The sequence below is a fragment of the Gymnodraco acuticeps genome, unplaced genomic scaffold (assembly GCF_902827175.1).
Source record: "Gymnodraco acuticeps unplaced genomic scaffold, fGymAcu1.1, whole genome shotgun sequence".
Taxonomy (NCBI): Eukaryota; Metazoa; Chordata; class Actinopteri; order Perciformes; family Bathydraconidae; genus Gymnodraco; species Gymnodraco acuticeps.
In genome coordinates, this window is record NW_022990199.1 from 628591 (window position 1) to 643827 (window position 15237).

Consider the following 15237-nt stretch of genomic DNA (forward strand, 5'->3'; position numbering starts at 1 on the left):
TCCTTCAGAAACGAATCAAGTATACTTCCAAGCCACGGCTTCGGAAAACGAAGAAGAATGGAACAGGCTAACAAGTGTGCCACTCTCTCTAACGGTTTCAACATAAACTGTATCGAAAATACCTCACGATGTCTATCTAATTATGAACTTGCTTTACTTTCACGGATGGTGATAACAAATGTAACAAAGTAACATATTTACCAACACATGTTCTACTCCACTACATACTTACATTTAAATGTGTGCTGCGTCGGTTCAGCCATTCTCCGCAAGGGTTTTTGAAATTGGTCCGTGCGCAAAGCATTGTGGGGATTTTAAGGATGCGAAGTCTACCCATGGGCAGCCTCGAAATTTTCCCCAAACCAAGGACGCGGCCTCGGTGGAATTCCAAGTATGCTGGAGATTGGAACAGTACTTCGGCGGCACTCGATGACGTAGCATCCTTGAAATATTGGCTTGGAAGCCAGTATCCTCGAGATTGAGAAACGGCCCGTGTGTGTGTGTGAGTGAGTGAGCAGGTGGTGCCCGTTAGCTGATTGGCTGCCTTTGACAGGCTGATTGGTCCACCTGAAGAGACTGGAGCATTTAAGCTGCAGCCACGCAGTTCCTCTGCCCTCTCTCTCATCGACCTCTCCTACTCCGTGACTGTTGTAGAAAACCTGATCTATTGTTCTGTGTAAATCTAACGATTACCGGTCCTTTTGTACTTTTTGGTATCTTTGTAAAGATAAACTAATTTAATCTGTCTTATTTTTTTATTTATTTAATCGTTTATTTGGCAGGGACAATGCACAGTAAAGAACACTTAAAACATTCAAATGTATCAAGTGTAACATCCACAGTCCCTCACATAAAACATTTAAGAAAATTACATTTTACAAACATAGTAAAAACTAAATACATAATATGCAAAAAGTGCAAAAGAGCAAGAGCAGCATACACGAGTATTTACCACATGGCAGTACAATGTAGCAGCTACGACATATACGAGAAGATAAAAGAACTACCTAAAGTGCGAGAGGAGATGCCCCTGTGTTAAAGTGCATTTAGCGGTGATTGCACATCTGTTTGTTTCTCAACCATTCTTTGAGTTGACCTTTGAAGCTATTGAGAGTGGGACAATCCTGTGTCTCAGTTGGGAGGCTGTTCCACAATTTAATGGAGGACATTGTGTCCAAAAGTGGTCTGTCTGCGGTGGACTTCACAGTCTCCTCTGGTTTCTGACCTAGTGCAAAATATGTCTTGAAATATGTCCCTTTTCTTTTGTTCAAATCACGTTTTCTCCTGTTTTTTCCTTAGGTTAGGTAAGAAGCCTGTATTTTATTTTACTTATTTTTGTTAGGCAAGATTTATGTACGCCCAGGGTTATTTGTTTATGAGGGTTGTCTCGACTCCTTTAAAAACAAAAAGGTAATTAAAATTACCAAAGGCATTTTTCTGTCTCATTGTCCATTTCGTGGGAATGGGAAGAGTGGGGAGAGTGCAATTTTGTGCTGCGCCTAGGTTCCCCTAGACCTGGGTGTAACAGTGTCTAACACCACCACGTTATCTCTGCCCATATCAGTCTATGGCCCTCACCTCATGCATATGTTGCTAGGCAACAGCCAGTAAACCGGCTGTGTTCAAATGTCGTTGCCTGTGTATTTGTGTAATTACTGCACTTTGACCGGGAGCACCGGAAAAACTTGGACAATGAATTTTCTCAAACTTTCCCTGGCTGGAAATTCCAATGGATATAGAATTATAATCCTTTTCATGAAAATGAAAGCATTTTATGGGAATATTTACACCATTTTACCTCTAAACTTAGTGTTATTCTACTTATTTTGTACTGGCAATTGTGTGCCTTTTCTTGTATAGGCCCTCGTTAATTTGTCCTATGTTCAGAAAAGCTATGCACACTGTTTAATGTTGACTGGAGGAAGGGTTGAAAAAAATGGTAGGTGAAAGGGTAAAATATAGATTTTTGAAATGACTTTCAACTACTCACTTTACATTTTCTTGAATTAATAACATACATATTATTACTGAACCATATGTAGGGTCAGGACTGTGTTGTTGCACCAAGAAAACAAAATGCTCTTACCCTTTTAAATCAAAGGTATCATGGGAAAACCAAGAACATGATGAAACATTTACATTTGCGTTTCAGTTCACAGGTTTTCAAACAAACAATATAATAAAAGTAATATTTCATATGAGTATAGAAGAATAAGTCCTCAGTAGTAATCCATAGGAGATACATGTATTTTTGTATTAAATTGTACTTCTATGGGTCTGGGAAAAGAGCTGCCGGTATCTTAGTGCTCTTTCTAGGTGAAACAGGGTCAGCAGCAGGTAATGCACATTGTGCTGCGAGTTGAGACATGTAAACCGACTTGAATTTTCTGTTGTTCTGCAGAGAAAGCATGTGTGCTGCTGTAGGTGTGGCCAAACAGCAAGTACCTGCCTTACAGAGAACAGTAATATGATCTGAAAGAGGGCGGTGGTAGAAAAATAGTCATACAAATCACAGCCTTTTCCTTTCCCATGTTTAAAGGAGCAGATCACTATTTGGAACTTGCGTGACAAAAAAAACAAAACAGCTTTCGTATCGTTGCTATAAGAGAGAGGCAGTAAATGGACTGAGCATTTGCATGGATTTTTATGTCATCTAAAAAAGTTGTTATGCCAAATTTAGGATCAAGGAAGAAAGACAACCCATCCAGAATGGACAGACACACTGAGGATCTGCCACAGGTACGATTTCAGCTAATATACTATGTTATTAACTGCAAATGTGCTGTGATGTACATGTAAAGTCAATACTTGTGAAGCTCACCCACTCGCTTTCATTAACGTCACTTCAGGGCAGTAAGAGAAACCTTTTTGGTTTATTGAAGTCCCTGGAGCATTTCTTACTTCCTCAATTCAATCTGATTTCCCTGTTGCTCAGACAAAAGAACACATAGTTACTCAGAAATGTGACAGATAATTCTGTTCCTGTAAATCTCATGATGAACAGATGCAGATACTTGCCACGCAGTGCTTCCTCTTTACAGTTTCAGTGAGCTGCTATGGTGAAATATTGCCAGATTAAAATACTGCATGGTAAATAGAAGAGCATGAAAGTAATAAAGGAGGGAGAAAATGGCTGCTACACTATGATTTATGTGTTAGTTTACCAAATGCATTTAGAATCACAATCTTGAATATTGTGGGACATGTGAACCAACATTACAAGTTTACAACAGGGATAACTTCTTAAGTACACACAGGGTAATTAACCTCACAATACTTTTTACTGGCTTGTTGTATTTTCAGTTGAGTAATGAGGATCAGCTGAGCATCATGAACAAGGTGAGGAACGGAGAGTGGTCCATCGAAGATGCTCTGAAGGAAGCCAGGAAGGAAAATAAGCGGCTGTGCAAACAGAACAGCCAGACTGAAGAGGTACCAGCATGTTTAACCTTCCTCAACATTACATTGGTTGTCTTTCTGAAGTTTTTACATGGAGGTTGAGTATATGGAGCAGTTTTTCAGGAGAAGTTCAAAAATACAAGTACGATTATTAGACATAATGGACACCAACCAAATACCCTTAAACTAATCTAACTTGAACTACTAAATGTCAGACAGAGGGGGAACATAAGACCTTGTAAACATGTCACATTAGAGGCACTAAATACAAATATGAACCTATACAATTAGTATAATAGGGCCCCTTTAAACCAAGCGTCCTTACCATTCGATTGGCTGTGATTTAAAGTTCACAAAAGTTTATAAACACAATCGTAAGACATAATAAACCCTTTTCAAATACCCTAAAATCCTACCCAAACTACTAAATGTTCCCAAAACCTTTAATACATCAGGCTAAACGTTGGTTTAAAATATATAAGATATAATAAACACAGACACATTACAAGATAATGATGGAAAGAGCTGCTGAAAAACACATTATAAGTGCTGTGAAACTGAACTAGGCTGTAGAGGAAACTTCTGTGTAGCTATGCACTGGGAGTCACCGACTCAGGAAGGAGACACGGGAAGAGCAGTAGCTTTGATGTCAAACACATGATGGTTTATTTGGAGTTAACGGCCGGAGGAGTCACATCACAAGTCCAAGAGTCAGAGGTTCTGACTTCACGGTAGAGTTGCCACGTCAATTCTGGAGAGCCTCTCTCTTGCCAGCCCATCTAACTGGTTTTGCAGAGAGTAAACAACATATTTGAGGAGATAGCCTAAACAGTGTGGGAACACTGAGCTACTTGCCTCGGACACTTATGACCTCGAAGATTTCACCTTGGAGTCCACAAATACAGAGAAGGAAGTGTCCCAGTGTACCCACAACACAGACCATCTGTATCCCAGTATTGACCGGTCACAGAATGGGAACAATAACATTATTGGCTAAGCCGCCTGTGTCCTTAAAGAAGGTAAACAGACATCGAGGTTTGTCCTGTATGTTACTAATTGGCGTCTTATGATAATTATTTCCACAACATAGGCCAGTGAGCTGCTGGCTGTAAAAAACGAGAGACCTGGAGGTTTTGCTTACAACGTTTTCCATCTCCCCAACACATACATGTGTTTAAATCTTCTCATCTAAAACTGTCTTGTAAAATGGAAGACTGGTGCCCCACATTTCATCATCTACTCTCTAGATATGGTCATGCTAATAAGCTGCTTAGCCTGATGGTTAGCTTTTCAAAACACACCATTGTATGTCCAGTTTGATAGGCCCAAAGGTATTGTGTGAAGGAATGTGGAAGCGTTTGTTCTACACCTACCAGGAAAAAGTTTAGCCGATGATATCATACCTTTTTTAATAGAGATAGTTATCTTGATACTTTCTGTTTTTCATTAAAATGTGTTATTATTTCCTTAAGGTCTACGTGTTTCTAATGTTTAGTTTGTGTGCTTTTGTTGCAGGAACAGCAACCCTCACAATACAACTTCAGTGTTCACAAGCACAACCGGTACAGGTGGCAGAAGCGGGTTCTTCAAGTGAGTTAAAATGAACAAAACAAAACAAAGATTATAAAGGTATGCTATCAGGGAAGTCTGTGAGGCAGGATGCTTTTTGCCAAAGCAACTCAGGCTGCTAACAATGCCCACATGCTGTTCAGCTGGTATAACAGGGTTGGGTATAATGTGTACGATGCTTACCATTTTAGTTTAGCAAGTTAGCATGCTAGCATTTGCTAATTTGCAAGAGACACAAAGTCTATCTGATGCTAACGGGGGAGTCATTGCTTTTGCAGGTATTTGGTCCTAAACCAAAGATTTACAGCAAGTCAACAAAGTTAGTATGAATCACCCACAGGGGAACATGAATTAATTAAAAAGCTTCCTTGGCAATCCATCCCTTAGTTTGTGAGATCATGCGTATCAGCCCGCTAGCATTGTTAAAAACACTGTCAGAAGATAACATTTTTACTGTGTTACTGAAAATAATATATCAATTCAAACCCCCTCATTGTGACCAACCCAGATTGATTTGAAAACCAAAATGCTGTGCAGCATCGAGAAAGGCATCATCAAGCGGCAACTTCTCTTTTCGATTGTCAAAAGTTGTGATGAAGGAGTGGGTTCCAGGTTCTCCATTTCCTTTAAAGGATATCATGATTATGAATTGGAGGCCACTTCAGTGGAAGAAAAAAACAAGGTAATGTATATTTGTGGGATCTCTAAAAAACCTGTCATTTGTGTTGAAAAATGTACATGCAGAGAGAACGAAACATGTTATTTTTAAATTCCTTTTCCTGTTTTCTACTATTTTCCGGCGGGTGCTTCTCAGATAATGCAGCTTGTGAATCGGATCATTTATGCGAACATATACAGTGACCCTGAAGAGTGTAATGCAGAAACCCCTCAGCAGCCTGAAGCCTCACAGAGTCTTCGTGAAGGCGTCTTGTTGCTGCACAGAGGCGGCTTGGCCTCATTCAGATGGGTGAAGTACGGATGTGTCTTTGTTATTGTAACGCTACTTTAGTAAAACAGATAAACACCATTTATGATAGTGATGAGAAATGTCAGTTGGCAAGCACCCTAACCCAAGTTGAGACCGGGAGGACGTGTGTTGAAACCGCACCTGAAAAAACCTACACATTGTGTGGACCCAACATGTGGTCATAGCTTAGTATACAGAAAACAGGAAGCTAATCTGACTCTGCCCAAAGATAACACAACTCATGCACCAATATATTAATTAAAAACTATACAAATGCCATAAAACGGTATTTGGTGATTTAGAAACAAGAATTTCTGAATTTGAATCTGAATCTTGAAGAGTTATCTTTTTAATCCAAAATATCAACATCAGAAACCAGTATAGGTGAATGGGTTTATGCATGTGTTTGTTTCAAACCTAATGTTTATAGGGCCTGTGCATATGTACTGTGTTTACATATCGACCTATTGAGTAAAAATGTAATTTCCCCTTCAGGGGGTTCATTATTTCTTCAATAGTAGAGGACAGCAAGTATACTTCCTGCGAAACAGTTTGTGAAGTTCAGTATATAATACACAACCCAGTCTCACGGCATTTTGTGTTATAGTCACGACATTTAATCTATTGATTCGTTTTCACCAACACGATTCTCCCCTTTTTTTCGTGTCACACAGAACGATTTTAAAAGCAATGTATTTCTATTGGTAGTATGTTTCGTGCCTGCAACACGTCTTTTTCTCCGTTTGGGTCTTGGAAGACCGGAAGCTGTGTGGTTCATAAAAACATGTTCTTACTCAATATCAAGCCACGATTATTGTTTTTATTTAAAATCGTATAATGTCGGACTTTTTTTGTCGTCTGTAAGGACAAGAAATGGGGCTCAGAGCCTCAGAATACTGAAATCTGTATTTTTAAATCTTTTTTTCCTTCTAATTTGTTATTCTTTTCAAAATAACACACTGTTATTTACTCACCAATAACACACAATTATCCTTGTTTTTATTTATTGGTTTGATTCCATAATCTCTGGCTTTTTTGGCGTCCGTCAGGAACTGAATTTCAAAATAAAAATAACCGGAAACAGACGTAGGCCTATAAGGGACATTTCGAGCATCATTGCGATACACAGCCACTGAACTGATTACCCAAGATCCTCAGCTATGGTCTAAGCTCGCTGATTGGATGTTTTAGCCGCAATGCATGTAGGGATGTGGTGTTAATGCCATATCAAATCCGAAAAACATTTCTGAGTTTAAGACACTACCCATAATCCCCAGCTATCGTTTAGGACTACAGTCCCCCGTAAGGTTACGCCGATCGTCAAACAGCTGTTTGAAATGGAACGAAACCACGGCAGACTATCCAAAACTGGAATCGAACGCCCCCCCAGAACTACACATGCTGGCTATTGTGTTTCGCAAAATGTTCTATGGGACGTCTCTACTGAACGTTTTCGTTTTTCCCACAATTAGAAGTTGTCAGTATTAAACACATTGGTGTTATCAAATGTAAAACATATAATTAATAAATGGGTGAAAATCCCTTGTGTCCATAATGCGCAGCATTAATACCCACATGACAGCTCATTGTTACTTTGTAATTCTACTCCACTACAATTCAGAGGTTAACCTGGTATTTTTACTCCACTACATTTATTTGAGTTACTTTGCAGATTCTGATTAATGATGTGAAATATAAACAACCCTTAAATCAGACTTTAGTTACACCTGAGTAAAATTCAGGTAAGGTGATTGTCAAGTGCCAACAATCAGGAGAGATATTTGATAGTTGGTGCTTGAGAAGACTAAACATTTATCTGCAATTGACATGAATGGAAACGAGTAATAAAGTATATTCATTACTCGTTATTCTCTAGCTAATTAAAGACTGTATAATGACTATTTTGCACATCCCTATCAAGATTTCAAGATTTTTTAAGGTTTATGGACATATCATATACACAACTATGGTGTAGTTATGCAATGAATGAAAAACTTGGGTCGCAGCTGAGGTTTCTCAACAGTGCATTACAAGACATCTATCAATATGTGTGTATACCTCCATCATTAAACTGTCATATTCTGCACATTTCTTATACTATCTACATACATAAGAGTATAATTCATATGTATAATATCAGTTAAAATAAGTGCTTCAACATAGTTAACATTGCAGGAAAGCAATATATTAGACGCTAAGTACTTTGTCAGGCTTAATATTGATCTGTAGACACCCCCAAAGTTTTTTTCTTATTTAAAAGAAGACCTTAATCTAAAGTATTATTTAATGTTTAAATAAATAAAGGTTAATTCGTTTTTCTGTTTTGCACCTCCTCCTATTATATCTTTGTACATCCTGCACTAAACTGTTTTATTGTAGAGATCACTTACATGTATAGTATCTTCTTGATTTTTTATATTCTATATTTCTATCATTGACCTTCTACTTTCCCCCTATAAAAGTATGTACTTTTTTCATCAAATATAACACATAAAAACAATAATTCAATAACGTGCTTTAACCACTAGGCGGTGCACACAAGGTACACACAGCCATAATAACTTTGTATTATTAGTGTAGGACACTTATGTATGTACAACATCTGAAGGTGTAGTTTTATTCATGTTTTCACATACTTTTACAGCATATTGCTATATTATTTCAGACTCAGTATTTACATTCTTATATTCAAAGAAAACCAGTAATATCTTTAAAAACTACAAGTCCTTTTATATCAGCTGTGCACCGTTATGGTGTAAATATAACCTATCTATGAATTGGATCAAATATAAAAGTCAGCCGAATTACTGTTGATACTGCAAAGAGACGTATTGTGTGAAGAGAAATTGAAGATGTTGTTTAATTGTTGATATATTTATGATCCACGTCAAGTATTCAGTTTCGGCGGCATTTCTTCCAGTTTCTCCAAAGGTCATCTCATCAGGGCTCTATAAATAAAGAACTACGGCAGATCTGTAATATGTAATGCAGCCGAACCGTGTATTACAATGCCGTTATGTGATGACTTCCAAAGAGAAAAGCAAAAACACTCGGAATAAAGTATTATTTTCTTTAAAAAAAAATGTTTTTCGGATTTGATATGGCATGAACACCATATCCCTACATGCATTGCGGCTAAAACATCCAATCAGCGAGCTTAAACTATAGCTGAGGATCTTGGGTAATCAGTTCAGTGGCTGTGTATCGCAGGTATCGCATGCTACGTCTGTTTCCGGTTATTTTTTATTTGAAATTCAGTTCCTGACGGACGCCAAAAAAGCCCGAGATTATGGAATTAAACAAATAAATAAAAACAAGGATAATTGTGTGTTATTGGTGAGTAAATAACAGTGTGTTATTTAGAAAAGAATAACAAATTAGAAGGAACAAAAGATTACAATTATGAGGCTCTGAGCCCCATTTCTTTTCCTCACAGACGACAAAAAAAGTCCGACATTGTACGATTTAAAATAAAAACAATAATCGTGGCTTGATATTGAGTAAGAACATGTTTTTATGAACCCCACAGCTTCTGGTCTTCCAAGACCCGAACGGACAAAAAGACGTGCTGCAGGCACGAAACTTTTAAAATCGTTCTGTGTGACACGAAAAAAAGGGGGAAATCGTGTTGGTGAACACGAATCAATAGATTAAATGTCGTGACTATAACACGAAATGCCGTGAGACTGGGTTGTAATACATACTGAATACAGTTGTTATATAGTATGCGTATAGTTCCTCTCTTTCTTACCTTCTCCCTTTTGTTCCAGATATAAGGTACAGCTGCGCCCAGGCGAGCTTACAATGGTCCCCATTAAGCGCCGGGGCCCCGCTGACGGTGAGGGGTCGTCCTCTCCGACCGTCCCCATCGTGGTTCACCTGTCGGACGGAGACACCAGCGTACCGAAACCTCACGGCTCCGACACGTTCACCCTGATCACACACAAGAATCAGTACCAGTGAGTAAGGATTATTGAGATGTGGAAACATTCCAACCTTTTTTACTACGACCGCCACTAATGATTGATTTTTCCCTCTAAAGTTTTCGCATGATAACATGTCAATAATGACCATATATTTCACCAAATATCAAAGATTAGAGAAAGAAAAAAATCTGATCTCATGTCATACTGTATACTAAAAAATCAGTCAGAGGGAGCAAACCAATACTTTACCTTAATACTAATAAGGACGAGATGTTATCAACAGCAAGTCGGCCATCTTTGACTAACCTCACGGGCGAGCTCATTAGAAGTAACACTTTCAATTAAACTTTACAAACATGGTCGGTAGGCACTGTTGTTTAGCTGGCTGTAACATTTTCACAACCAGCGAACAAAACAAATAAAGACCATTGGATTAAGTTTAATATATGTCTCCCCTCATGGACATTTTACAAAGGGGAGGTAAAGCCAACATCAACAAGAGATGTAGAATAGTTTGGGTAGCAGCCAACTGCTGACTTTACTGCAAGTGTCTAAAGGAATTGCTCACCTAGAATAACAAAAGCCATTATAGAAGGAAAGAGATTACAATTATGAAGTGACGCAGTATATATATATATATACACTTTTAGATGTATTATGCATGTTAAGCCACTGTTTTATTGACATTCATTTAGCATAGCACTTGCTATCTCATCTTTGTCTGTCAAGAGCTTTACTCTGTAGCTTTACTCCCTTCAGCCCCTCAATATTTTAATCTCTTCTGCCATGCATTTAAAAAACATTGGATTGTTTTATGTAAAACATTAAAAGTATGTATTAGGATGCAGCCTTGTTTGAGTTATAATGTCATAAATATAGGCCTCAACTTTTAACTACCAGACAAAGGTCAAATAAAAAGGGAAGTGTGCAACTCGATTTTGACAGGATAACAACTGATGACTTCTAGAATTGTGTGAGTAACATTCTGTTTTTAGACTTCTCTGTTTCAGTGTGTGTACTCTGTATAAATGCTCTGTAGTTGATCTGACTGAAATTGTGATTTTAAATCTCAAAACCGCTACAGTACAGAAACTTGGGACAACTAATTTGACAGAAACCTTAAAACTGAACTAACTGACTGCTATAGGGTTAACTTTGATTTAAACATTTGTAGAATACTAAGAGCTTTATTGAGTAGGTGTAACTGTATTAAGGGTTAAACTCATAACTTTATAACTTAGAGTTTAATGTAATTGTAAAACTAGTGATGTTACGTATTGCGCCGAGGCTTCGGAGCGTGTGTCGAGTAATCCCCGAAGCTTTTTGTGAAGCTTGTATCGAGGCTTGTATCGTTTTGGGCCAGTGACGTCATCGAGGACAAACGAAGCCTCGCTGCCTGTCGATACCACGTGACTGCTTCAGGAAGCGATTCAGATCGGTTGAACCGTTGAACCACAACGCTCATAATGCCCATGGATGTATAATAAGAACGATATTACCCCTCCTGTACCGGGCCCGCTGGTGACACGATGGAATTAAAAGAGCTCAAAACCTCACTTATATAGAGGTCGGAACCAGTGGCGGCTGGTGGAAAATATTTTTGGTGGGGCTGTTGATATAGTGAGTAAAAAAAATGTCTTGAGGAGAAATTACCCCTTAAATTAGGACTTCTGGTAATGTAATGGCGCGTTTCCAGTGCAGCGCGGAGCTCGCTTTAATGCTGTGTTCAGACCGGACGCGATGCGAATATTCGCTTCGCTCTAAACGCTCCTATCGCATCGCTCTAGTCGCTCGAGTTTCACCGCGGCTGCCAGCTGTGTTTACTCGCATCATTCAAACAAGACGCGCTGGCTCGGGAGCTACAACTACAACAAAATGAACATATTTTACCGTGATTAAATTGTAATACACGTTTCGAAATTATACCGACGTAACAACATACTGATACCGGTTAGTAAAAACCATGAATTAATGCTTTGACAAGTCTGCAGACAGACGGCAGGCGAAAAACCTTTTAGAATGCTTGTTTTCTGAATGGAGCTTGGCTAAGCTAACGTTATGCTCCGACCGTCCACACTCACAACAACGGCCTATACAGACATAAATAAACCAGCGACTGTATTCTCCATGACACAGACAGTCTGTGGTTTGTACTTGTTTAACTTTTGTCTAGTTTCTGAACAGATCGGATCTGTCCCCGGCTGTTTGAAGAGCAAGCATGGGAAACAAAAGATAGCATTTACCTGTTTGCATCGTTTGCATCCAGCTAGCCTCGTTGATACGTTTTGTCTTTTTCACGAGCTTGCTGTGATATATACAAATCGGGTTGGTCCGGTCCAAGGTCTTTAAGTATCAATTTATCTCCCAAACTTCTCCTTTCGAAAGGATTGGAGAGTAGCTCTTGCACGGAATTGGGTGCGGACCGAGGTCCGGCGACTCCACCTGCACACCATTCTCATCCAAATACTGCGTCACCTTGGTCACTCACGAGTCTAAAAAACAACTCACGTCAACGCACGTAAGCAACGTGGGCGCCAACGTGAGCGCCCTCGTGACCAAAATATTTGACGGCGCTGATTGGCTGAAATTATGTTTCGGCGGCACAGTTTACTATTGAGACTTTTGCAACGTGCTGGTTGCTGCTGTTTGTCTCGGGGGCTCCGCCCGGTAATTATAAACTAATGCCATGGGCAAGGCCAGGCAGGAAAACATGTGACTTATCAGTAACTTTAGACATCGTAACACCATTTTAAACGAGATTTTATTGTAGATTATACATTTTACTGATACCAATTGTATGATATTGACCTTGTTCATTAAAAATAAAAAAATAAAATATATATATTTAAAAAAAAAAAAAAAAATAAAGTAATATATATTTTTTATATATATGTTTGTATGTGGGAAGAGGTGGGCCGGCCGCCATTGGTCGGAACATGTCATAAGTATAAATAGATACAAGCATAAATAAATGTAGGAAAAAAAACATGAATGAATAAATACAGGAATAAATATGTTACAGTGTTTTCAGGAAGATTCAGCGTGTGTGCTGTGGCTCAGCTGGAAAGCAGTTGACTCACGACCGTAGGGTCCCTGGTTCAACGACTCGTCAATAGGTCTTTTTTGTTGTTTATAAAAGCTACAGCTAAATGAGATAATGTAGTTAATACATTTATTCTTTGATATGGTTTAGCCTTTCTCAGGCTACAACATGGTTACGTTTATGAATATTAGTAAGGAATACAAATCCCTCTTTGCAATGTTTACCAGCCTCCTTAGGCTTTTCAATCACAATCATTAAACTGGAATAAAAACAATATTGTTAACATGAAAATATGATTTTATGTTCGTTGTTTAGAGGTATTCAAAGGCTTTACTCATTGGGAACTCGGTATGACGGCCCCTACACACGGCGGAGTGCGTTACCGCTTGGCGGTGGGCGTGTCTGAAGCTTGGGGATTTTTTACGAACAACGCGACCAACAACCAATCACATGAATGTCCCGCCCCGGACATACAAAGCAAAGCATTCACGCTACATCCATGCTGGCTAAATATACTGTCTATGCTTGCTAGCTGTCCATTCAAACGAAGTACACTGGCTATAAACTCCCCAAACAGGCGAACACCTACCAGTTTCACCCTCTGTCTCTGCCACCTCCCCCCATGCCTGGCTCCTCCGGTTTGTATCCCTGTATGTAAAGAGGGACTGGTCATAGAGTACCGGGTGATTCCCTACCGCCACGATCTTTTTCTGCTCCATTTTTTAACATATGGGAAATAACTGCGGTCTGGCTCTCCCAACATACACGCGGTTTGATTGGCTAGCGCTTGGAATGTCAGATTTGCATACGCGGGATTTGATTGGCTGACGCCTCCGTCGAGGCGGCAAAAGTAGAATATTGCTCTACTTTTTGCAGCGAGCACCGCGAGAGAAGCTACGCTTTGCTCCCACAATGCAGTTCGGCGAATCGTGACGTCACCCCATTCAAAGTGAATGGGCAGAAGCGTTGAAGCGGCAACGCACGCCGCCGTGTGTAGGGGCCGTGAGAGAGCACACTGTTGAGATGTCCAATCTGCCTGTTGTACACACTTTGACCAACAGGGGGGTTTGTGTTCAAATGAAGCCCATGATGAAGCCTCATGAGATGAACCCTTTTGCGAACCAATTGGCTGGAAAGCTTCAAAGCTTCATAAGGCTTCATCTCACCATCACTATGTAAAACCATTGTGCCACGGAAAAGATACAATAACAACTCAGGAGTGAGCCAGTCTAGATTTCCTTTTGAGGCCCACCAGCTGCAGAGAGTTAACTAATTAAAGGGGCGTGGCCCCACAGCTGTGAGAACTCAGTAATCAGGTGTCCATTTTAGGTAGCACTTTCCTGGAGCGTCAGCGTCAGACTGACGAAGACAAAGGAGTCCTGTTGGAGTCACATCCTACTTTGATTGAGCTAAGTATCGCTGGTGTTTTCTTTTCTTTTGTTTTTTAGCCCCTCATGCTATAATCATGTGTATTTTCTCCATTCCTGTTCATGTATCTTCTCGCAATTATCACTGGCCCCGTGTATCTCCTACTCTATATAACCGGCCAGCTCTCGCCTATCCCACATCTAGTTTTAGGTGGCCTGTGGAACTGTCAGTTGTTCCTAAGGCTGACTTCATTTCTGGCTACGCCTCCCTGCAGTCTCTGGATTTCCTTGCTCTCACTGAGACCTGGATCTCACAGCTCGGCAGGCTCCTGCTCCCTGGCTAAATGACTCACTGTGTGCTAATAGAACCATCCTTCGGGCAGCAGAGCGGAAACGGTGGAAATCCAAACACCATGACGACCTCCCTCTGCTTCGATCTCTCAGGCAAAAAGCACTTTCTTTCAAGATAAGATCCAATCTTCCTATTCCAATCCCAAAAAACTATTTTCCATCTTTTCCACCCTCTTACAGTGGCGAGCCGTCAGGGCCCTCTGTGAGGGCCTAAGATATTCTAAAAAATAATATTTGAAAACATTAAAAAAATAACATTTTTTTCCCAATATTTCTTTGTTGTTACATTTTTCATTAGGTTTACCAAAATAACTTGATTTAATTGTATTTAAAATAACATTTCCAAAGAAATAAATCCTTAGAATCTGCCTGTTCAGTTTCTGTTAGAATGTGAAGGGTTAAATGCCGTCTCTGCGAGTTATGTGAAGACGGGAGAGCTTGTTGGTCCCTCTCTACATTCACAGAGGGCCCGCTATAGTAATTCAACGAGAGAGTAATGTCAAATTACTTTGGCCAATGTACAATTGGCCAATCATATCTTCCCTCTAAATGGGCGGGCTTTATTTTCGCGGACTTTATGACAAGTTCCGCCCGCTGTGAGGTCTATGCAAGTGG

At 39.6% G+C, this 15237-nt stretch overlaps 1 protein-coding gene across 1 annotated transcript in view; it reads left to right on the plus strand.

Moving 5' to 3' along the window:
* The first annotated feature begins 2461 nt into the window (after nt 1-2461).
* Nucleotides 2462-15237, plus strand: part of LOC117547446 (formin-like protein 13) — a 44366-nt gene continuing 31590 nt past the window's right edge. The window contains exons 1-6 of the mRNA XM_034218202.1: nt 2462-2739; nt 3304-3432; nt 4915-4989; nt 5477-5650; nt 5783-5940; nt 9706-9894. Coding sequence (XP_034074093.1) covers nt 2647-2739; nt 3304-3432; nt 4915-4989; nt 5477-5650; nt 5783-5940; nt 9706-9894 — 818 coding nt within the window. The 5' untranslated portion in view covers nt 2462-2646. The remainder of the gene's footprint in view (nt 2740-3303; nt 3433-4914; nt 4990-5476; nt 5651-5782; nt 5941-9705; nt 9895-15237) is intronic.